Genomic DNA, 25788 nt, shown 5'->3' with positions numbered 1-25788 from the left:
ATGCACAAGAGAGCGGAGCAAAAAAGAGGAATGGTGCTCACACCTTTGTGTCAATATTATTTCTTCTCGCCCGGTGCTCCTCACTCTCTCTATCTCGTTCGTTGCGTGGCAGGTCCGAAGAGTAAACACGTATTAGAATGGAATAAAATATTTTGAGCTGACGAGGATGGCAGGTGCCTTTTGTCCTCTTTCTCTGTCTCTAGCGCTGTTTTGTTTGAACAAAGTTAGTAAAAAAGAGCACCAGGCCAGGGAAGTGTAGAAAATGCACATTTTTTGAAAGATAACCATATTTTAAATCAGATGAGTAAAATGCAATAGCATAAAGTACATAGAATCATATTGATAGTTATTAATTGAAATTATAAATAGTTTGAAGATACATATTTATTAAATGCGATGGGATTGCTGCAAAAAGCAACACAAAGATGGTAGAATTTATCAATAGCTGCTGAAAATTTTGTTTTGAATTTTTTATATTAAATATCTTAATATTTTCAAAATAAAGTACTTTAAAATATTATGTAAATCTAGATTTTTTGCAAATAAAACTCTATAAATAACTTTACATGAATCAAAACCAAATAATATAATATATAAAATTATTTAATGTAATAAAATGAAATTAGTTACAGAGTTTTATTACTTATATTATATATTATGTCTTGTTTTTGAATAAAACTTACAAGGTACACTTGCATTTTAAAAGATTAAATACATAACCCAGTTGTTCCAACTTTACTTACATATGACTAACATAGTAAAATGATAGTAATTCGTGGCCCGGTAAGTAAAATTTTACAAAACTTACTAAAGAATTACTAAACATTTTACTAAGGATAGTAAAAAGTGTTTACAAACACATTACTAAAATCTCTTAGTAAAATTGTTTGTAAATTTTTTGTAATTTGAGTTTACTAAGGACATTTGGTTGTCCGCCCCCGCACAAGATCGGCGCTGCTCTCCACCTGAGCGCCCAACGAACTTTTAGAGCACATTTTTGATAAGTGTGCAGAGTGGGTGTGTTATGGCCGCAGCCAGTGTTATTTTTCTTCTTTTGTGCGGTGAATTAAACGCGGATGGTCATTTTAATACAACGTGCGATGTGCAAGAAAATTTCCATAAGACGATGAACTGCTTTGCATCCGTTTTCGGCCAAAAGCTAGCTCAAGACGAGTAAAAAAATACGCCGGCGTCTGCCCTGCTAGAGCGCACCTCCATCATCATCGGGCCCCGTCGTAGCAAAAGGCGATAGCGACAGCCGACTTGTTTTCCACTCGCGTCATCTCTGCGCTCGCGGACTGATTTTTTGAAATTATTTAAGGTAAGCTCTATTTAAATAATTTAGATCCAGTGATACACTAAATTGTTATCTGAAAATATTAATCTACCCAAAAAATATTAAATTGTGTTTTAAAATTTTCAGTTCAAGTCAATTCCTCGATCGAGAGACTTTCTATAAGATCATCTATAATGGAAACTCCGTTCAACCTCCTCTGATTGTAAGCTACGGACTATTACAGGTAGTTAATTTGTTTTTGTATATTTAATAATACAATCATTAAATTCCAATTAAATTAGAGTACATACACGTGAATGATAATTATAATTTTTTTTTTCAATTTTAATATTTAATTCAATCTGGTGTATAATAATATATTTTTTTGTATTTTTTTTTTCAGACATCGTGACCTGCCAAGTTAGAACAATTTGCTTTGAGGGAGAAGATAGTTCCACGCAGATCCACGCAGTGCAATTATTATCCTTATTTATGATTTCTATACTGTAATTGTGTTGTATTTAAAAAAAAAATGTGATACCGAATTGAAAATTTTTAAATAAAAGGATCTATGAGATCAATTAAAATTGAATCAATATTATTTTAGTTAAAGCTTTCCAGTACCATAGTAAAATGATAGTAAATTTAAATTACTAAGACTGACAAACAGGTTAGTAAAATGTAAGTAAGTTCTTTGTAAATGGAAATTACTAATGTTAGTAAAATGGAATTACTAACGTTGTAATCCATTTTGCTACAAAGCGTTAGTAAATTGTTTGTAATGTGTTTTTACTAATCTTAGTAAAAAAGGAACAACTGGGAAATATTTAAAAATTATCAAGAGACTTTTCTGCCTCGTTGCTTAAATTTATTGTACTAAATTTGACATATTCAACAAGCAGAATCATACCATTTTTAAACATCCGTGTTATCATTATCTATTATTTTCAGTATTTCCTTTATTGAAATTAATTTCTTACTGAAAATTTGTAAAAATACATAAAGTATTTATAGCTTTTGTCGTGAGAAATGTAAGCAGAATTGTATATATCTCGAGATATGGCGTTGAATGCATTTTTGCGCTTTGTACTTTTCCATTCAATTCTCGGACGGCGCTGTCATTGTCGGCGTCGCCAAAAATAGAACTCGAGAAATGACTCTCGCGAATCGCCAATACAACAATAATGGACGTTTGCAGTCAGACATCATTCCCACTCTATTATATGCCATATCGAATGCTATATTCCCAGCTTGAGAACGGCGCGAACCCCGTTACTGTCTCCGGCAATCACGATGGCCCGTGTTTGCACCGACAAGAATTTTGCCTTCATGTGCTCGCGGATGAAAAATGGAACGGGCGAAGAGCCCGGGCGATTTGTCACTGCCCTTTATTTCGGCTGTTTGTTCAAAGTGTGGGCCGGATTAGGGGTGGGCGCGCTCGGTGCATGGAGTGCTGCTTAAAATATTATCCTCTTGTCGCGCAGCACTTCACGCTCATATTCTAAATTATGAATACATATTCGGCCGCGCGGAGAGTGACGCGCCGAGCAACAAGTGCTTTGCTCTTTGTGTAACTTTGGTTATTTATGCGACGCCTCGGTCGCGCTCGTGTGATTAGATAAATTGCTCGTTTTATTGGGGCCCACACCCGCGCCCTTCCAAAAAACAACGTGCAGAGGATCGGCCATTCAAGTTACTCCGCATATATTTTGTTGCTATATTATTATAACTTTGGATATGATTTAGAGGTTCAAGAAATTTTGAGCTCTGCCATAAAGCATTGGAAATTATTACTTTCTGAAATTATTATGAGCTGTACTTTTGAGAGTGAATTTTATCATTGCAAATGTAAATTGCTGTCTCTTGAACAAATATTTCGCAAAAAAAAAAAAAAATGCAACAATCAACCTCTGTAAGAATTTAAGATTGTGGAAAATTTACTCCAATTAGCGCTTCAATGGGCTGGTTTAATTGTTATAGAAAAAAAATTGGATTAATAAACATTCTTTCTTGACTTCATAAAATTCAAAAACATTGTTTAAAGGTAAGAAATGTTATTTTTAAAATGTTTATAATCTAATTTCTGTAATTTAAATTAAAATCGTTTAAAATTTACAATAAAAACAACTGCTACACAAATTCAAAGACTGGTTTTACAAAATTGTTGTTATAAAAAACTTTTCCAAGTATAGGCAAATAAAATAAAAAGCTTTTGTTCTCCTAACAAATCACAGTTATTCAGAGTTAACAGAATTGTATTAGATATGTTCATTGAAAGTTGAGACTTCTTAATGGCAAATAGTCAAATAATTAATTTGATCAAAATCATAATCACTTGAGTTTAAAATAAAATTTGATGTCAGGTTCAAATTAAAATTTTTCTAAAATATGAACTTTGTTGCATGCATAATTTAAAAAATAATTTTAGTTCTTAAAAGTCTGTATTTTTTTCATTAGAGGGTTAACCGATTTCATATCTCTTTTTGAGACTAAAATCCCATTGTAAAGAGCATTTTGAACTCATTGCCAGCCATACTATAAAATGTAATCAGGTCTTGTTGCATATTATCCTTTTTCCACTCAAGCGCGAATATTTGAGAGACCCCGCGAGAGCGCACGACCGGCCGTTTGTTATTTGAGTGATTTTCATGTGTGATGAAGCTGATGAATTACTTTGGAGGAGTGCTCGCGGGACAATGGAGGACGTGAAGCGTTCCTTGCGCCTGCCGAGGGCCGATGAACCCTTTGATGGAAGCTGCTCTCTTTGCCGACAGTCACCATCATTACGCTGCTCTCGAACGGCGCGGCTACGCTTATCAGCAACCGCCTCTGACATCAATCATACCCATAGCTCGTTTTCTACCCAGCACTTACTTACCCACGACTCGCTTGCAAATAGAAAAACGGGCGGAATGTTTGCAAATTTCATTCATCACTGACGCTCACAATCAGCGTTTATAAAAAATTAAATAAAAAAGCCAATTTTGCATCGTTCAAAAACAAATTATAATTACAAATAAATTTTAATGAGCATGATCTTGATTGAATAAATATTTCCAAGCGGTGGTATTTCTAACGCTGACCTTTCAATTACGAGACAAAGAACAAGGTAAAAAGAGACAATGGCATCTTCTAGCCCTTATCAAAGCAACTAGTCCTGCTTGGTCATTTGGAGCGTCCAGAGTATTATATTGTATCATTTGCATGACTCGCGGGGATCTGAACGCGCGATATCAAAGACTGAAATAATGAGAGCGGATTTATTTGTTTTAGCCAGGCTTTAGCATGACTGTGTGCATTTAATGAGAGGCCCGACAGAACTACCTCCGCACCGACTTTTTTTCAGCCAGAGGGAACTTCCACAATGGATACGAGGTCTCAGTCTATTTTTTTGTATGTTCAAATAAAAAAAATTATTATCGTCTTAAAAAAGATGACAACAATTTTCAATTGTCTATAAAAAAAACCATAAATATTAATTTAATGCAACCGATATGTAAGGGTTTTATACTAAAAAGCACAATTTTGAGAACGCTTTTTGTCCTATATTGAAGAAAGTTATCATTGTTATATTTATATCTAATTAATCACAAATGACAGTGCTATCTTTTTCTCTATCCCTCTGCTTTATTATTTCAAAATTTTGACCTCATATCTAAAAATATCCTTAAATCAGAAGCATAAATTATTTGGATTATCATTGCATGAATAAGAACTGTTTGCATTGCTTTATAAAAAAAATCAAAAGATAGAATGAAAATGTTTTGAATTAAATTTAAGAATATTAAAATTTTAACTGTCCTATTAAATATAAATTAAAAGTTTGGAAAGTGAAAAAAAGTATATGAAAATATTTAAATTCTGGCCTGAATAAATATTTTTTAAATGAAAATTTGGAAAATTTATATATGATTCCTAATAATTTGAAAATTTAATAAAAAATAAATATTTACTAACTGTAAGACATGTGCTGGTGTTCCCCGAGGGATTGGGCGGCCAAGTCGAAGGATGATAAATTGCGCTTGTCCATCGCAGCAAGATGTCCCCGACCGGCTATCCCTTCATACACACACACAGCTTGCGCGCACCTCTAAATAAATAAATAGACTCGCACATGGACAAGACGGAGGGTCACGACTGGTTGAGGAAAGCAAGCCAACAATACCGCCATTGTTCGGTGATTAACGAACAATAGAAATGCTTTGATAAATTTAGATAAACTACCTGCTATGCGCTGCTTTTTGCTCAAATTCGTCGCAGGGGTCGGTGGAATCTAATCACCTTACCGACACCGCGCACTGCAGCGTTGCTTCAACTCCAGTTTGAGAAAACGGGACCTTTGCTTTAAATGGGTGGTGCAAATAATCAATATGTCGACAAAAAGTCCAAGCACGCATTCTGTAAAAAAGGAACATTGAAACTTAAAGACTGTTTAAAATGAATGAACCGGCAAATTTTCTGCAGCCCAGTCTAATATTTTGGTGCATGATCTGCAAATTCTTGAAACCTCCGGTCCGAGCCATTCAGCGCGCGTTTATTTCAATGTCCGCCAATTATTTTTCATTGTCGTCTCTCATTACTATCATACATTATGTTCGCCGACTTCTCTAAGCGGAATGCGAATCAATAGGATTTTGCCGCGGCGTGCCTCTTTGTCATGAAATTTGTGACCCTTTATCCTGGTTATTTAATTCGTACACACACATTGATTGTTGCTGGATGATCTTTCGGAATGCCCGCCAGATGCATTCAATTTATTGTGCGACAGTCATGCCGCTGACATCGATATCCTTGAAATTAAATTTACCTGCCAGCGACCAACATGCTTTTCACATTTTTGAAGTAACCGCTTACCAATGAGAGTCCGCAGCTCCCTTTCAGCTTTCAGCCTCAGTCAAATGAACTGAATTAAAAATATTTTTATTTATTATTATTGTCACATATAAATTGTAATATATTTAATTTAAGCAACCATCCGCTGTATTTGTGAACAGTAATACGCGTAATTAAAAGAGATATTGCAGTTTTAGTTGAAATATAATTTAAGTACTTTTTATCTTGACTAATCTTTAAATTTATAAAGAGCACCTGCTTGTCTTTATCTCAACAGTTTTGAGGGTAGAGTGCTAGTGAGTGCATTATAAATTTGTGTCCTCAACCAAAAATGTTCTCTTTGTTAATTCGATCTTCTGAGGGAAGCAAACGTATTTTACAATGGCTCCTGTCAAGCTCACCTACTTCAAAGCAACTGGCATTGGAGAGCACATAAGATACTTGCTTTCTTACGGTGGCGTTGAATTTGAAGATTTTCGCGTCTCTACAAATATGGACGAATTTGCCAAAATGAAAGACAGTTAGTAAAATAAGGAAGAAAAATTTATTATCTAGACGAGAAAATTTTTAGAACTTCCATTGGGTCAACTTCCCGTTCTCGAAATTGAAGGCAAAAAACTTTTCCACGCGGTTTCAATTGCCCGCTTTCTTGGAAATAGATTCAACCTGGTAGGTGATGATGAATGGGACAGGGTGACTTGTGATCTTGCTGCTGACACCATTACCGATTTGAGAATGGGTAATTTTTTACGACATTTAATAAAAATTAAATTATTAAAAAAAAATCCCAGCTCTTGCCCCGTTTGCTTATGAAAAAAATGAGGAGGTAAAGAAGCAGAAACGAGACGAGGCTTTGACCAAGGCAAAATATTTTGTTGACAAGCTCGAAGGATTCCTCGCCAAAAATGGGGGCCACTTTTTGAAGGATGAGAAGGTGAGGGAACAAATTAACTTTGTTTTTAAATAGATAATTATCTGAAATTTAAAATCCGATGCAGTTGTCTTGGGCCGATATTAAGCTTGCAGCAATTATTCCCTACCTTATCCACATGACAGGAGGTGAAGATATTTTTGCAGAGGCCCCCAAAATCAAAGCCCTGAAGGCTAAGGTCGATGCTTTGCCAGCAATCAGCAAGTATTTGGCAAACAGGCCAAATGAAGCATTTTAATTGTGCAACTTTATTCAATGATAGCATAAAGTTTAATGTAAAAATTGTAAGATTTTTTCATTTTTTTATTAAGGACAAATGTGCAAAATAAATCCATTCAATAAAATAGCTTAGAAGATGGATATGAAAATAAAATCTAAAAGAAAATTTAATTTTGGCTTTACTAAAGTCAAGTCATTTTTAAATTTAGAGTCAGATTTAAGATTTAAGTGAGTACTTGACTGATCATTATCTGTATTAGCACTGTGCTTAAACTAAAAGCATTTCTTATCAATTTCTTCAAGATCTAGATTGGTAAAATAATTATCAGAGTTCTGAAGGTCTCGGAGAACTAATAGATATTAAACTAATTTTCATAGAGCGTGGTAAATTTTTATTAAATTAAAATAATTTTAAGTTTATTGAAAAAATAATTTTTTAAATTAAAATAACATGATTGTTTTGCTTGCATCAGGGATTATTTTTTAATTTATTGTATATATTCTATAGGAAAAAAAATGATCAAGAAGTGTGTAAATAATTATATTGGTTTGCATAGTTGACACTCTTGACACAATACCAGTTTGCTGTTATGAATGCAGTTTCTATAAAAGCCGCCGTTGGGTAATTATATTCAGCCGCCTCCGTGCGTCCCTCCCGCTCTGAAAACTCGCGCACAATAAAAAAGCCCACGCTAATTGGTCTCTTCGATTCCTGCACAAAACATGTTCACGCGCCCCTATCCTCCAAATCCATCTCCATAAACTTACCATACGCTCTTCCAAGCAATGCATTTAGCACGTTTACAATGTGCAACAAATTTAATTTCCAGCCTTATTATACAATTACAGCATCAGTCCCACGTAAGTCATAAATCTTTATTAACAGATTTATTATTTTTAATTATAAAAATGCAAAAGACTCAAATAAATTCAAAACAATAAGTAATACACGTGCACGGATTTATTTAGCGAAATATCATGGAATGAATTACTTTTCTCAATTCACATTTTAAAATGAACCTTGGAAATTCTGTACGAGTTGTATAAAAATGAGTTGATCAGAGCGATTTCACAATCGGTTTGTTTAAAATGAGTTTATAATTCTTGCGAAACAATGTCTTAGCAATTAATTAATGAGTTTTATGATGCAGTGCTGAGAGTAGAACACATACTACTTGAGAAAACGCCTTAAATATATAAACCATTTAACGGAGACACGACATTCTGCGCTAATTTAATTGGCCGTTGGAGCGGCCACGAGATGACATGCTTTTTATTACACAAAGATAACAAACACCTCATGCAGATTCCTCTCCCGTGAGCACTATTAAATCTAAATAAATCCTGGGAGAGAAGAAAGGTGCTGGCTCGGCCTCGTTCGCAGCTCTTTCTCTGCAGCAGATATAACGAGCTGTGTGTGTGTGTTTTTGTTTACTCGGCACCGAGAGTGCACGAATTTCGTGCAAGTTGCACTTGTGACGTCACTGGCCGGCGGATTAATTCGAATCATTATCGCCTTCATTATGAGCGCTGATAAATCATCGCGCTTTTTGTGCCGGCAGCACCGCGCTGCTGGAATTTTAATTGGCGTTTGTTGACCGAGGTTAGTGATGGCCGATGTGGATGTGCATGCGCCAGAAAAACAATCGCACACACAGGGACAATTGCACTTTGAACTTTTAAGTGGTGCGGCCGCAGGAGCGCTGACCAGGTTTATGATGAAAGATTATGGAGCAGTTCACCGGCGCCCATGCCCTCTCCAGAGAACAGCTCTAATAATTTTTCTCTTGCAATATTGTGAGGGAGTTTTATTTTGTATAGAGCCTTCTATATTGTAAGGATATACTATTTTCTGGAAAATTAACCTCAAGCTTTTGCTGGACTTTAGCTTGTACTAAATTAAGTTTAATTTTAAACTAATTTTTTGGTGTACTAAAAGGAAAACTCGTATGTAATATATTTTATTTTATTTTCATATTTCCTCAAATGCAACCCGCATGCCATCGGTGCTAAAATATTGCCTAAATCTGATTCTGAAGTGATTTGTATATAGTTTCTTGAAAATATATGGAGGACGCAGAATCGAGACACAATGATTTTTCTTTAAGTTGTTCACAACATAACATAATTTTCACATCAAATAAAAGAATTTCCACGAAAAATGAAAAAAAAAGATAAATATTATTAATATTTTTATTGTTACAAATTTATTGATGTTCTTGTACATATTTTTGTTTTTATTGTTTTTATCGTGTCCGTTTATGATCGTGGAATGTGAAAATCACTATGTAAATTTCCATAAGCACAGCTCATAAATTTGCTTATTTAAGCATTACGTTTAAAAGTCACAACATTTTCCTACAAGTATAGACGCAAATAAATAGAGAAATCTCCATACTTTACGACAATGTATCTGCCAAGGGGCGAATAAAACACAGAATTGATTATCATAGGCTCGCGATTTTACGAGTGATTTTATGAATCGAGCTTTATTATTTTCCTGTTTAAACAGCGCGTTATGAAATTTCATATCTACAAAAGAGACGCACGCGCTCGCCTTTGCTCGAAAGCAATAACTGGACTGTCAGTTGGATTCTTTGGACTGTGGTAGGTGTGAGTTCGCCTCGCTGTTAACGGCTAATTAGCCATTAATGAGAAACTGAGCTGCGGAGTGAGTCAGGTTGAGCGAGATGCAGATCTCGTGCGCAGTGTGTTGTCTTGATTAAGATCTTTGGAAATAATGCTGGCGCGCTCATGTAGTGCAACTCCAACAAATACACATTCAAATTAAATGCACACAAGAGAGAGAGAGGCAGAAATCGAAACCCACTTTTCTTGATCATTAATCATTGTAATTAATTAGAGAGATATCTTTACTATATGCTTGGCTAGAATAGTTGTATATTTCATTATTAACTTCTTATTACAAAAATGTTTTAATAATGACTAAATTTAACGTAAAACAAGTTAAACTTAAAAAGTACCCAAATTTTGCATTTCAATGCTGTGATTTGCCAAATAATCTAATTTTATGGATCTTAAAATTATTGGAAAAATTTAATTCTATTGTGCGGTAGTAAAATCTCATTAAGAAATAAATTATTAATTAATTAGGAGCTTAATTTATTAAGGACAATGATAGATTTTTTGAATTTTGGTTAAAATGACCGCATATAAAAACTTTAAAGATATTATTATGCTTTTAAGCTTTTATCAAGCAAATTCTTAATTTTTTATTCTCATTCTGCATTTCAATATGTAATTATATAATTTTCTCTGCAAAAACAAATTTATTTTACTTATTGTTTTATTTTTTCACTTTTGAGCTTTTCAAATTTTTTTTCTCAGATGGGTCCAGTGAAAAACTAAACAAGGTGGTCCTTGTAAACATAGCCGTGCCGGTCATTGAGCGGTTGGTGGCATTCTGCATTATTTACGTGGAGCAGTCACAGCGAGAGAGGAGTCAAGCGAGCGTGCGGCAGATCGAGAACGGCATTCCACCCGGCCGGCGCACTTCTCTATTATATTAAAGTAGTTGTATGTATATGCCGGGGCCGTGCGTTTCGGCCGCCTCCGTGCAGGTCCATCAATTACCGCCAATACATGTGCAAGACACCGGCACTCGAAAATGTCAATTACGCCGCAATGAGCGCGCTCGCCGAGAGTGAGTAATTAACGGAGACGCTTGACTTGCCATTTTTGATCGTGAGATCCTCTTCGGCTGGATCGGGGGCAGTGATAAAAGGATTCTGCCGATTTTGTTCACTGACAGAAGAACATGATCAAAAATTAAAACAAATTTTGAAAGGTAATTGCAATTGTGACAAACTTTTTGCTCATTTGTTTTTAATTATTTTGTAAATGCTTAATTGCAAAAAATTGGTTTGACCGTGAAATTTTTACATCGAAATACTTTAGAAAAATTTCTTTTTTATGCAGTAAAAAGGTAGGCAACGAGATTTACTCCTAAGCACAGCAGGTTGCCTCAATTATTTTTTATTATTTTTATTATTTCTTGAACTAATTACCAGTGCTTCTTCAAAATTTTAACTGGACACAAAATATCAATTGCTTTGCTCGTTTACTTTTTGTTGTTACCTCCTGCCCATGGGTCAGTTTTGTTAATGTAAAATAAAGTTTCCGTCTTAAAAAAATTGTTTTCTGTGACAATTTCATTTAAATAATTTAATTTTTAATGCTGCACTGCCCTTATGCAACGGATGCAAGTCTTGTTTTTGCCGAAAACAAAAAGCACCATACGTATTTTATTTTCTGCCTGGCAAAATGTAAACATAATCGCATCAGGTGGCTAACATAAGCATCGATTAGCAAGAACATGTTCAACTCGCCCTTTGGATGAAACGGAGAAGAGACTCTTTTGCATGAGTGGCTTTTCACTTGCGATTTGTCTCTACAAGTCCCTTGCTCCCCGCCCGACCCGTCGCTCGCCCGCTTTTCATGCAAATTTTCGGCCCATCGTTTTCTTATCTCTTTTTTTATTCTAGAAGAAGTGGAGCACCTCGAGTCTAATTTTTCCAGTAGCCTGCGCGTCTAATGCGTAGTTATAGATGGCGACTGCAGATAATTTTGTTTTAATTTCACCCATTTCCAATTACACACATTCCGACGAGAGCCTCGAGTGTCGCGTCGAATTTGTCGCTCGGCCGGAACGGCGCAAACACGGCTTTCACAGTCAGTTCTAATTTCTGCGAATGAGGCTGGAGAGAGGAAGATCAAAAGGAATTATTATGGGCGCAATAAAACCTCTAAAACAATATGCGCTCATCAGATAATGGGCGAGAGCGCGCAAAACTTTGCTTTATGGCTGGGCCACTAAAAAGATATGCCAATTAAAGCGATGGAGGTGGGAAAAGTTTTTATTTCTGATGAATTGCCTTGATATTTTCAACACCGCGAACGGAACGAGAGTGCCTAACAACGCGGATTATTATCCCGAGATAATAAAATATATCCCTAAAACTTTTATCTAACGGTATATTCTCCGAGACTCAAACCGGCCGTCCAAACGGTGATCTATTGAGGTGGAAACGTTTCATGGTTTTTTTTTTCGCTATAATTGGCCGAAAATTGATAATTTATTCAAAAGCAAGCAGCCAATTCTCGTATGTGCAAAAGATATTTTTTCCCACAGTCACTCTGACCTTTTTGTCTAACCGAAAGAATCCGATTCGAATTCAGACCCACGATTGTGATAGCGAGAACGAAATCATGGCGCTGGAATTAAATCGGAAAGATTCGAGGAGCCGCATGATTGACGCATTAAAGAGTATTAAGATCCGAGCGCCGACCCGTAACTCCTGATCCTCTCTCGCCCAAAGAAAAATATTGCATTGTACCTTTTGTCAGACGGGCAGTCTCAATTGACATAACTCCAGTCGCAAAAGGGATTAGGAAATCAGTGATGGAAGTTTTCAGATGATGTTTAAAGGGAGTTGAATAGTTGATATGCATTTATGTATAATTTTCTTTGACAAAGGTTAAGAGAGAGGATTTTCTCATTCTTTTACAATTTTATTGAAATTGAGGCTAGGTTTTGAAAAAAGGTGATTTTTACTGACAAATACTTAGATGATTTTTTGGACTGATATGGGTGATTTTGGGTGAAAAAAAAAAAATAGGGAAGAAAATAGATCATTGGAAATTCTCTAGATCAAAATTATATGTCGTTTTTATGGTTTTTCAGATGAATTTTTGAAAGGCTTTGCTGATAAAAATGAGTGATTTTAGTGATTGAAGATACAAACAAATTGAAATGATAAAGGGTGAAAATCCAAAAGTAGGTGATTTTAGGTAAAAATCGATTTCTAATTCCTCTCAATATTTGAATTATAGGTAAAGAATAATAAAAGAAGTGATTTTGTACCAAAATTATGCTACACGCAATGATTCTAGGCAGTCAATTTAAAAATAAATATCATATATTTTGTCCTCAAGTACATATTTAACAAATTGTTAAACAGGTGATCATCTGTTCTCAATCAGTAATTAAAGTATTAAATAAGATAGAAAAAATATAATTTAACCAATAATTTTATTAAAATTTATATAAAACATATTTCTTTCTTGGGTAAAAATAATCTCATTCTAAATAAATAATAAACGTTAAAGATTAATTTAATATATGAATATTGCCTTCTTTTATTTAAACATTTTAGGATATTTATACTTTATAATTTAGAGTCTCAACGGACGGGCTGACGTCAGTTAATTTGTCTAGGCGCAGCATCCACGCGCGCTGGCAGCGAATAATTAGACCGAGTTTTTTTACCCCGTTTTTCTTTCCCAGTCAGTGGAGTCCGTCGATGATATCTATAAAAGTCATCGTTCTTTCAAGAACCGCCCGACCAAATCAAGGCGCGTTTGCCTATATGTATATTATTTTTATTAGAAGAGTTGCCCCGAGGGTGGCTGCGGCTGGTGATGTGCCCATGCCATATATTGCCCCAGCCGAGCTGGTCTCACTCCTACACTGCTCCTCTTCTCGTCAGAAAAATTCCGTGCCGCGCGAGGGGCCCCATTAAATCTACATTGTTCTCGGTGAGCGCCTTTTATACAATGTTTTTCTTTGTTTATCGACTTTCGGTATCTCACACACTTCGGGCTGTCTCTCTCCAGACGCTCTTCGCTCATCAAACGCCGGTCGGAAACTTGGAAATCGTGCAACAGTCGAGCTCTAATAAAAGTCCATCAGACTGTGTATTTGTGTAACGTGAGGAGAGGAATTAATCTGAAAGGACCAACGAGATTAAAACCTCAAAATTTCTTTTCATTAAGCATGATTTTAAAATTAATTCTTAATCATACAATTTTACATTAATTATTAAATATTTGTTATTTCAATTGCGGGAGAGATTATTAGTGGAAATTCATTTTAAAGATATCCTCCACGTCTCGCTATAACATGGATAGCCCGGGAGGTCATTTCTAGTGAATGTCCCCCGTTGTGAATTTGAACTACTATTTTAAATTTTTTAGAAATAATTTTTTTTTTATTTAAATTTTTATGGTCAGGCCAAGACGAAGTGTATTATCGGCATGTGTCCATAGAGCTTGCAGAATTTCATTTGACTTGATGTAAGATGTTGTGAATGTTATTTCATTGTATCTGAATGGAAAAAAAAATAAATAAAAAAAATTAAAATAAATAAATAAATAAGCTCTTACTTTTTTTTAATTGGATAATTTTTATTTTTATTGTATCTTTATAATCATCAAATTTTTATCATCATTTATTGTAATCATATAATACTTATAATAATAAATATTAAATATAATAATAAAAGCAGCTCATTTGAGGTGCTCATATGAGCAGCTCATTTGAGCAGCTCATTTGAGCAGCTCATTTGAGGTGCTCATATGAGGTGCTCATTTGAGGTGCTAGGTGCTCATATGTATTTGGGTAGGGAATGCCCAATGATACCTTAATAAACACAATCGTAAGTAAATTTGATGGTAAAAATACGGCAGTTTAAATTTACGCAGACATTTCTTTCGACGGAGTGATAATGTAAGGTATTTGGAGAAAAAAATTAAAATAATTATAATAAGCATTTATTAGACAGTTATCCACACGCAACAAACGAAATGAAATAGAAAATTTCTAATTATTTGTATTAATTTGAAATATGCAAAACTTCAATGTTGCAATTTTACTATTTTACTGAAACTCCAAGATAAATGATTAAAAATGAATAAAAATATGCAAAGGCTTCCCCTTTTTGGAAGGAGAATAAATATTTTAGCAAAAGGATGCTACAGCTACACGTGTGGCAAAATCTAGCAATAAAATTATTGCAAAGAGCAGCGAAATCCAAATTTTTGTTTGTCTTGGTTTTGAGCACGATAGAAAAATATAGAAGCCCGTTGAGCATATCGGCGATTGTGCAAAGTCACAAATCAAACAGGACACGCGGCTCAAAAGTGCTCTTTGGTCCGTCTGGACGTGACTTTTGCTGCATTTGCCCAGAGGTTTATCCCGTCTCGCACACACAATTAATATACTCGGCGTCTCTTTTTGTCGCGTTCCGCCAGCGCATAAATTCGCACACACAAAAAGTCTCGTCTCCACGCGAAAATATATATAATTCGGCGGAAAAGGTTATCGGAGAGTGCTAAGGCCGAAGTCCACCTACCTGCAGCACCTCTTAATTCATGCGACAAAATTACGCCAGCCACTCCCACAATTATTATTTATCTACCGCGCACTGGTTATCAGGCAGTCGAAATCTCTATAATACACACGTCCACCGCCCTCCCAAACATTTATCTTGCGTTCATAAATTACCGCCCGAAAGATTCCTGGCCAAGCCAAATGATTAGAATTAATTTGTGTACGCGACAACTTCAATATCTTCAAACATGATTACAAATAATTTTACTTGGCAATAAATAAAAAAAGCAATAAATTTTATTATTGATCTTCAATTCACCTGATGTTTGAATGTATTATAAAAATTAATATCATATTATTTATTTTTTAATAACGTAAGCAATATAGTGTAATGTCTAATTTTATAATTTACAGTACTTAATGAAAATTAAAAATGATAATAAAAATATAATAAAATGAATATTTAGTAAAACAAAATTGAATTAGGCAATTAATTTTAATAAAATACTCGGATTGCAATACAATAATTGACCTTTTTTGCCGGAAGCAGTATAATAAATTTAATACTGCCTCATTCAAGAATCACATGCCAATGGTTTATAAATATTATGAGAAACGACTAAAGCACCTCAGAACAGTTACATCTAACGATCCATTCGAGTCAGGTAGCAAATAATGCAGAATTAAATTACACTGCCATGCTGCTCGGCCGGCCGACTGGCGAGCGGATGGCCATTTTATAAACACATAAAAATATTCATAAGGCAATTTGACGTCTTACTCTCTGTGAATCGCGGCGCGAGAACAAATGCGTGTGTGAGTGACCACTGATGCATGCCCACTCGTAAATAAACGGCTCGTTTGAATACATTCAAGCCCACATTCCGCCTGAGAGTCTTTGCTTTACGGGTTGAATGATGCACTTAATGTTCGCATCGCGAGAAAATGAGCAAAGAAATCGATGGCATTAAATTCTCAGTGAATACTTCAAAATGATTTTAATATAGAGGCACAGATATCAAATTGGTATTATGATGAATGTGTCATTTCATAAGTTAGAAATAAAGTATTTCTAGATATGAATAAATCAATGTTCATTATTATTAGCTGTAAATAGTAATAATTTCCACTGCTCTCGCGATATAAATACAATAAAATAGCATTAGATAAAGCTCGATGTTCAGCAATTGATTTTAAGAAAATTAGCAACACAATAGTATTGAGTGTATTAAGCTATAATTATTGGGAAAAGTTTTATTATGAGTTTAATTTAATATTCTGTTATTGTAGCTTTCATTCAAATCTAAAATTGTCAGCTGTTAATATTTGCTATATGTTTCATACAAAAATGGTATTTCAACGCTAAAAGTTAGGGAAAATTATTTTAACTTTGCAATGTTTTGGCAGAGGCCAGGGCAACTTCCAAGCGTAACCATATTCAAGGACCTTACGCGTTTTCAAAAATATATTTTTCTCCCATAATTCCATAGCTCTGAGTTTTATGAGACGTTCAAATTTGGGTTCAGGATTTAGACCTTGGCTATAACCCGTGGCTGTGGAAAAAAATCCAGACCAACGCCCAACCTGGCCAACATGTATTAAGTGTATTTAAAAATCTACCTTTTTAACAAAAATATTTTGTTAATTAATTTTGATAATAGAAATTTTGTAATTTTTCTACCATAAAAAGATTTTATTTATTTTATTTTGTAATGATCATTATATTGTTACTGGCCAAATGCCATTTGTTTTAAATTCTTTTTGTCTACCAAATTTAATATAATTCATAATGGCCGTACCTTTTGTATGGTATTTAATTTTAATGTAATCATTTAAAAATGAGAGGAAACAATTAATATACTTCCAAGCAGAATGTTAATTTCAGTCTGCATTGACAAGAAAACCAATAATTAAATATAATTTATGCAATTAAACGTTGGCAGTATCTTCCAGACACAAATTCTCACGAGAAACTTATTAATCAGGAGAGTCGATGGGGATCGAGATTAATTGAGACGACATTCGAGAGCAGCTAAAGCGAGAGGGTCCGTGCAGGTATGTACAGTATAGTCGAGCAATAAAAATGCAGGCGGTCTTGTTCGCGGCATAATTACAGCATGCATTAACCGCACTGAGAGTTACTTTTTTACTTATTTTTTTAATGTCGGTCGCACACAAGAATAACCCGCCGCCGAGCATGCATCAATATGATATTTCATGTACACACCCGAGAGCCGATCCGTCTGCAAAAAGCCTCTTCGCTGCTGCTGGTATAAACACACAAGCAAGCATACATATACCCGTGTTCTGATTAATAAAAACGCTCGGCGCACATGAAAAAAAAATGTCGTGTTCATTCGATATCCCGGTTGACATTTTATCTGGCATGACAAAGACTGATCGAGCTTGCGTTGAACGTCAGCAGGCAAAATACCTTAAATCGCTATTTTTTTTCTTCTTTTCTTTTGCAGACGCGGATTTCTCAGGTAGCACAAAAATGCCGCCGTGTGCTTCTAATTAAATCATTCCGCGTGCGAAAGAGGGATTTAAGCGCTGGCGAAGATGCTAATTTGCCGGCTGAGGCCTGTCATTTTCAAATTAGCGCTCGCCGCTGCCAGGATTTCTGCGGAATCGGCCGCGGCTCAGGTTTTGCTAATAGTTTTTGGTTCGCTCGCTCGCCTGCTGATACATCATCGTCGATTTAATTACCATTTGACTGGTTTAGGAACACGCCCAGCTACCTATTGAGTTATGAGGAAATTGATTGAGAAATAATTAGGACCGTGGTTTTGGCACAAAAGAAAACACAAGCATAAAATAAATATAATATTATTAATTTTTCTAATTTTAAACATTTAATTTTAAATTTTGCTACATTTATAATATTAATTTAGATTTTATATTCAAATATATAAATTATTTTTTATATATTTTATTTTATATTTTAATTAAAAGTTACTAAATAATATTTTTAAATATTTTTATAAAAAAATCAGAAAAAATTAATTAAAATTTATTAAGTTGTAGCTCCTGCTTGATGTAGATCGCATAAATAAAACACAAATATAAAATTATGAATTATGCAATGCAAAAGATTGGTAGCTAAGGTAGTTTATTAATGCATGTTTCTCGCATTTTAATTATTGAAGTAAATAAAAAGGGGCAGCCCATTATAGTTTTCCTAACGCCAAATTTTGAACAGTGTTGAGTGGCTGAGTACAGAGAGGGGCGCACTTGAATGCGAACGAAAACGACTTCTCTGAAGAGGACTAGATTCCAGATAGAGTGTTAGATTGTTGTTGGCCACACAAGTCGAATTCGCGTCGTCCGCGTGCAACGCCGAGAGAGACTCTCACTTTTAATGGCCGTAACTCGGCGCTCTCTTGAGAAAAGAAAAGGGCCCTCGACGAGATGCCCCTTTCTGACGTAACCGCGCGATCGCTCGCAACAATGCACCACCATTACCCAACAATGGCGTCGAGGTGTTGTCCAATTAGTAACAATGAGAGTCTCTCTCCTGCCGGCCTAGAACTCGCGAGGTCGAATTAATGATTTCACACCTCTGCGGCCGATCCGAATCAAAAACCTCGCGTGCAGAGTAAAGCGAGAGAATCGAAATGTTTCAAAAGGATTTTTTAACAGGTGGTGCGACCTTTGGAATTGAATCATGAATCAAATCTTCAAATGTTGTAAAAATGAGCCCGAAAAGGAATGGTGGGATGAGTTTTTGTGTATTTCGCTCCCAATAAAATTACGCCCACACTGCAATATACCTTTCTCGTAAAAGGCTGTGCTAAAATTAGTGCCCGGCAACAATGGCTGCTAGCAATCCATTCATAGATTCCTAGAGAAAATGTTTCAGACATAAATCATTGTAAACGACCGGCAACTGCTAATTTATGGTGTCAGTCCCACTCTCAATGCGACTAAATTGAATGTTTTGTGTTTAGCTGAGTGAGCAACGGTTTTAATGGTTTTAATAATAAGCGCAAAAAAGGGCATAGGAGAGAACAAGAATCTTGAAGCAACTTTAAAGTAATAATATAGAAAGAAAACTGAAATGAGACATTTTGAAGATTACTTTGCGTAAAAATATCAGAGCGGCATTAATAAATATATGTATTAATATTTATAAATATCCACACAATAAAAGGCACTAAACTGTTTTAAAAGAATACAAAATTTATTTAATATTAAATTTAAAACTCACAGATATACATTTTTTTCTCTCTCTCCAAATATTTGATTAACAGCAACATGGTAGCAAATCTCGCAGTGAAAAGCGAGGCCAAAGTAAAATTAGGAGTGCCTTTCTCATTGAAATAACAATGCCATCAGCATTTTATAAAAAAATTTTATGCTCACACAGGGATAAAATATATCTGCATCTTTGCTTTTTCCCAACCAAAGACACTGTGAGAGCGCGTCCACGTTGTTAGAACACGCATTTCCATTTATAAATTTCATAAATTTACTTTTTTGGGTGTTTGCCTCCTACTGGGCAGAACTTGATGTGTGTTACACTCGCCGGTCGCTCGCGGTACACACAATAATATAAACTCGGTTTTGGTTTTGTGTCCGTGTGTGCGCGCAGGAATAAGATAAACTCCAGTTAGTAAATTGTCTTGTCATGTGAATAAATCTTATTTCGCACGAGGCTTATTCAAATACAAACACCGCGGCGTTCGTAAGAGAGCTGAAAATGAATAACTGAAGTGGCCAGGCCCGAAATCTCGCGCTACAGATATTTCGCAGCACCGCGCAAGGGTTTTCAATTTTATTATTTCTTATCGCGCCCATCTATGGCTCCTTCGTCTCTGCGTAGCTGTGAATGTTCTGCGAGACTGAATGTGTCGTTTTGTTCTTGACCAGCACTTTTGACAGAAAGTTAGATGGAAAAAAAGGAAAGCAGCCATTTCGCCTAAATAGATTTTTAATTTTCACTCTCTATAACAGACTGTTGCTATTTCTTTAGATTTTTTTTGTTCATTTAAATTCTAAAAACAAGAATTTGTGATATTTTCTTGACATAAATGTAATTGAACAAATAAAAAAATAAATATTTTACAAATTTCCTGAAATGGAGTGGGAAAATTGTTGTGCTCTTCGAGCACTTTTTTTGGGAAAGGCAACTACGATATTTACTCTTGGTGTCACAACGTCAAATTAAAATCCAATCAGCCTGTACTACAAAAATTAAATTTGTAATACCATATTAACTTTTTTTTAAATTGCTAATAATTAAATTCTATTTATATTAATTATTTTAATAAGCATAATATTATTGCTAATTTATTTACATAAATTAAGATGCAATTTTTCAACTTTTCGAAGGCTCTAATGCAGGTTGGAAAAAAAAAAATTTAGCACCACAAAATCATTATAATTTTGTTAAAGTAAAACTGAAAACATTATAAAGAAATTTTCAAATTTTAGCATTGATTATTTATTCTCTTGCTCATGGTTTGTGATAAGCTAACGATTTTCGTTTCAGCCTCGCATATTTTTTTTAACAGTTGTTATACTTTTTAACCGGATTCTTAGACAAGGGTGGCACGATAATTTGCATAACATAATAAATTGCACATGATTTTAGTTCTTGAGTCCAATAGATCAAAAAATTAGTAATATTTTTTACGTGTGAAAATGTTTCCATTCTTAATCGATCAAAGAAAAGAATTTCATCTTCCGATCTTTGCTCTTATCGCAATGTGCCAATCTCTGGCCATCAATTTAGACTTTTTCGATGGGGAGCAGCAGCTGCCCGAAAATTTGCGCGACCATATGCCCACGAAGCACCGAATGAAGCCAATAACAATATTTTTAATACGAAAGCCATAAAATTGCCGGGCCGAGAGCTGCTCGTGTCCTACAATTTGAACACTATTAATCTTTCAAAATATTTCAGTCATCCGCTTACACACACGAAAAGCGCCGAGAGGCACCTGAAAATGCCACATTATAACAAGGCACACAGCATATAAGTGGCAGTTGCGCCGAGAAAATATAAATTCTTGAATCCGCCTGACATCACCAATAAGTCAGGAAAATCGTGCGTCCCAAACTGCTCGGACTGAAAGAAAAAAAAATGTGTCCACGTGGAAAATCATAATGTGGGGCAGCGCTCGCCGATCAAACACACAATTTTATTATTTGCTCTCCGAGGTGGCATATTGGCCCGGCACTTAAATTTTACGACCCCAAATTATTCGTGGGCGCGCTCGTGTGTTTTTCACTCGATTTGTTTCAAGAGCAATTTGGCCGCGACTTAAATCACACACGAACTCAAAGTGCGCGCCATGTTGTTTCTCGAAAATTGCGGGTTGCCGGAGATGACTCGGAGCCAATCAGGAATTACTTTTGCAACATCACGTCGCGTTTTTTTTTAGCGTGCGTGGCCTGCCGAGCAGTGCTGTTATGGTCGGAGAAAAAGTTGTAGCCGCGGCAGAAGCGTAATTGATGGTACCGTAATTTATTGCGCAATTACACACGCAGCTCCCCCTGGTAATTATGCATTGGCGATGGTTGGTGCTCTGGAAATCGGCTCGCTCGCCATTCTCGGCCCGCGCTCGGTCCGCGAGAGTGGGAATTTTCAAGAAACGCGACTTTTATTGGCCGATTGAAAGTCTCAAAATTCAATCAGCGGCCGAGAGAAGAAACACCTTTTAATTACGCAGCTGCCGGGGAGGTATTCATTTGCATTTATATTGGTTTGCGCTTCTGGAAGTGCTCATTAAATTGTTGTTACGCATCTCACGCTGCTCCAAGAAGGGAGAACTTGCAATACGCCTTTGTATATTTCATTACAATTATTTTTATTTTTACTTTCAATGACCACTTTCTTTATATATTAATAATTTTTTTTAAGTTTCAAAAGACTTTTTAACTTGTATGCTGCAGAATTGTATTTCAGCTAGGCAGCCAAGCTTTTAAAATTTTAAATTCGTACTTTTAAATGTCATTTAGATAAAATATAATTATATTCTCTACTTTTTTTAATTATTAAAATTGTTTCAAAAATGCCGATCATTCGTTTAAAAGTAAATTAATTGTTTTGATGGAAAAATTTTGGAAAAAATGGATTTTTGAAATTTGTAACATTCCTTTTTATCTTAACTTTTTTATAATATAATTTGCATTAGAGGTTTTGATGTTTTTAATATTATAATATCCACAAGGCAAATAAAAATTCATTTAATCTTGTATAATATATAAATACTCATAAATACTCATAAATACTGATAAATACTTCAAAAGATGGAAAACATGAGCTTTTATGAGCATTATGATGTTATTACACGTATGCGCCGTCTCAAAGCAGAGAAGAAGCTGCGCGAATAAATCACCTTGGCTCTGCGCGCAACTATCTTGATAATTTATGAGACTAATCAAGCAAACAGATTAAAAGTGCAATTTACCTACTTACTCAATCCAGCGCGCAGTCTCGAGAGAGATGACAGTATTTTCACAAAGATAGAAAAATATTCCCAGTTTGCTGGTATATCAAAGTTGAAATCAGCAGCCTCGACGGCTTTTTTATAATTTGTCCTTTTGTTTAATTACCCTTAATGCCTCACGATATGTCAAAATAGACGAGACGTGAGCGGCAGCTATCGCTCAACAGGTACATCGATTACGTTTTCCTTTGCCTTGTATGCTCATTTAATTGCAGCGAACATCACGGTTGGATAAAAAAAGATATTCCGAGTGCAGCTGCATTTTATTTGTGTGCGCACAAGAAGGTCTGACACTTACGAGCTCTTATATGGGCGACGATTAAACTTGCTCGCATATATGACTCAATTTATTCATTCTCAACAACATGTGCGTATTTTGCATCGCATTGTGAATTTTGCATTATCAATAATATTTAAATTGTTTTCATCAGAGAAAAAAATTTGAAATAGACAGTTTCGAAAGAAGGCTAAAATTAAAAAAATTTATAGCTAAAAACCATTATCTAAAAATTAATCTTGAAAACATTTTATGGATGTTGAAAAAATATTTTCTCAACTTCAGGGGTCTAATTCTGTAAGATAGAATCGTTCCATTTCCATTTCTATTTCATTTTCCATTTGCTTACCCATTCTATTTCGTCGCCTTTTTTGATTACGACTTCTATTTCGCAGCCTATCCATTTCCAATTCTATTTCGTCGTCAATTTTAATAGTTGAGTCATTTATTTATTTATATTTAATTTAATTATTCCCTATGCTTACAGTGCTCTTCGTATGGTTTTTAATATTCAGGTTGATAAAATTATATGAATTATTTAATTTTTAATGAAAATGTATATTTATAATTCTTATAATATGCCTCTCGCACCCCCTTTAAATCGAATCTTTTTATGGCTCATAATTAGGGGGGATCAAGATAATTTTTCCTTTCACGAAGTTAATTAAATCAATTTCTTAAAAATTGGTTGAATTCAAATACAATAATAATATTTTTTTTAGCAAATTAGCAACCAAGTATTTTATATTATATTATTTAATTCATCGCGTGCGCTGTTTGGTACCACAATTTGCTCCCACACTGTGGTACCACAATTTGCGCCCACACTGTGGTACCACAATATACTCCCACACTGAGGTACCACAACTTGCGCCCACACTGTGGTACCACAATTTGCTCCCACACTGAGGTACCACAATTTGCTCCCACACTGAGGTACCACAACTTGCGCCCACACTGTGGTACCACAATTTGCGCCCACACTGTGGTACCACAATTTGCTCCCACACTGTGGTACCACAATTTTCTCCCACAATGTGGTACCACAATTTGCTCCCACACTGAGGTACCACAATTTGCTCCCACACTGAGGTACCACAATTTGCTCCCACACTGAGGTACCACAATTTGCTCCCACACTGAGGTACCACAACTTGCGCCCACACTGAGGTACCACAATTTGCTCCCACACTGTGGTACCACAACTTGCGCCCACACTGTGGTACCACAATTTGCTCCCACACTGAGGTACCACAATTTGCTCCCACACTGTGGTACCACAATTTGCTCCCACACTGAGGTACCACAACTTGCTCCCACACTGAGGTACCACAATTTGCTCCCACACTGAGGTACCACAACTTGCTCCCACACTGAGGTACCACAATTTGCTCCCACACTGAGGTACCACAATTTGCTCCCACACTGAGGTACCACAATTTGCTCCCACACTGAGGTACCACAATTTGCTCCCACACTGAGGTACCACAATTTGCTCCCACACTGTGGTACCACAATTTGCTCCCACACTGTGGTACCACAATTTGCTCCCACAATGTGGTACCACAATTTGCTCTCACACTGAGGTACCACAATTTCCTCCCACAATGTGATACCAAAATTTGCTCCCACACTGAGGTACCACAATTTCCTCCCACACTGAGGTACTTTTGACTAAACGCCTTATTCAAATAATATTTTATACATTTAATTGACTTGAGTATATTAAAAATAATTTGAAAATTACTGTAAGCGCATATGCAATAATTAAATTAAATATAAATAAATATATATATTTATTTATATTTATATATATATAAATATAAATATGGCTCAACTATTATAATTGACGAGGAATTAGAAATGGAAATGGATAGGCTGCGAAATAGAAGTCGTAATCGAAAATGGCGACGAAATAGAATGGGTAAGCAAATGGAAAATGAATATAGAAATCGAAATAGAAACGAAAAAGCTTACAGAATTAGACCCCTGGTATTCATTTCCTTTTGCCCTCTAAAAAGTAAAGAACTGCAATTGAGAAGTACGTTTTTCTACAAATTTTCTTGCATTAAAAAAATTAGGTGTAATAAGTGTAATTTGAGAGACATTAGAAAAAAATCTTCGGTTCTAAATAATTGCGGCGCAACGAAAAAGAGAACAATGGCGAAAGAGAGAGATTGCGTCCGGGCTCCTCATCTCTCTCGTTGAAGAGAGAGATTTGCGCGATGATTGAATAAGCCTTTGTGCCCGAAACGGCGAGGCAGGTTAAATAAGAGAAGAGCACTCCCATGGGTTGCCATAATTAGTTTGATTGATCACCACAAGCAGCGTAGAACACAATTCATTCGCTGAGACATTAATTAAAGCGAGATCAGCAGCGACGACCCGGTGGTTTCGCCAGCTCCTGAGCCAGCCAGTGAACGAGAAACGGACGAAAGATAGATCGACCAGCGCCTCTCAAGTCTTTCTCCACGTTCATTCTTCATCGTCAACTTTCGCAGGGGACGACACCAATCCTCAACAGCAAGACACGGATGCGCTTAATATTGCACATTGGACGGATATTTTGATAAATAATTTCGTTTCTAAAGCGACAGAATTAATAGACCAGGTAGTAACTAATTTCCATAAATCAGGTTTTTTTCCAATAAAGCAAAGAGTTCT

The 25788-nt window shown here is 35.5% G+C and overlaps 1 protein-coding gene and 1 long non-coding RNA gene across 2 annotated transcripts; both read left to right on the top strand.

Annotated features, from left to right (window-relative positions):
• The first annotated feature begins 965 nt into the window (after positions 1-965).
• On the top strand, positions 966-1928 carry LOC132200784 (uncharacterized). Its single transcript, XR_009442193.1, has 3 exons — positions 966-1321; positions 1424-1520; positions 1680-1928. It is a non-coding gene; the product is annotated as an uncharacterized LOC132200784 (long non-coding RNA).
• Positions 1929-6434: 4506 nt separating this feature from the next.
• LOC132200443 (glutathione S-transferase-like) lies at positions 6435-7398 on the top strand. The gene is made up of 4 exons (XM_059625909.1): positions 6435-6629; positions 6681-6848; positions 6901-7043; positions 7108-7398. Exons 1-4 carry the CDS (start codon positions 6491-6493, stop codon positions 7276-7278), a joined length of 621 nt encoding a protein of 206 aa, XP_059481892.1. The 5' UTR covers positions 6435-6490; the 3' UTR covers positions 7279-7398.
• The last annotated feature ends 18390 nt before the right edge of the window (positions 7399-25788 follow it).

This window comes from Neocloeon triangulifer, unplaced genomic scaffold, assembly GCF_031216515.1.
Source record: "Neocloeon triangulifer isolate White Clay Creek 2 clone unplaced genomic scaffold, ASM3121651v1 ptg000014l, whole genome shotgun sequence".
Lineage (NCBI taxonomy): Eukaryota > Metazoa > Arthropoda > Insecta > Ephemeroptera > Baetidae > Neocloeon > Neocloeon triangulifer.
This window is presented reverse-complemented; position numbering and strand designations above follow the sequence as displayed.

What these genes read in the sequence shown, in the direction of transcription:
- LOC132200443 (XM_059625909.1), top strand. Translation starts at nt 6,491, where the DNA reads ATGGCTCCTGTCAAGCTCACCTACTTCAAAGCAACTGGCATTGGAGAG. An exon ending in ATTTGCCAAAATGAAAGACA is followed by an intron (nt 6,630 to 6,680) that starts GTTAGTAAAATA and finishes GAAAATTTTTAG; the next exon opens with AACTTCCATTGGGTCAACTT. An exon ending in CATTACCGATTTGAGAATGG is followed by an intron (nt 6,849 to 6,900) that starts GTAATTTTTTAC and finishes AAAAAATCCCAG; the next exon opens with CTCTTGCCCCGTTTGCTTAT.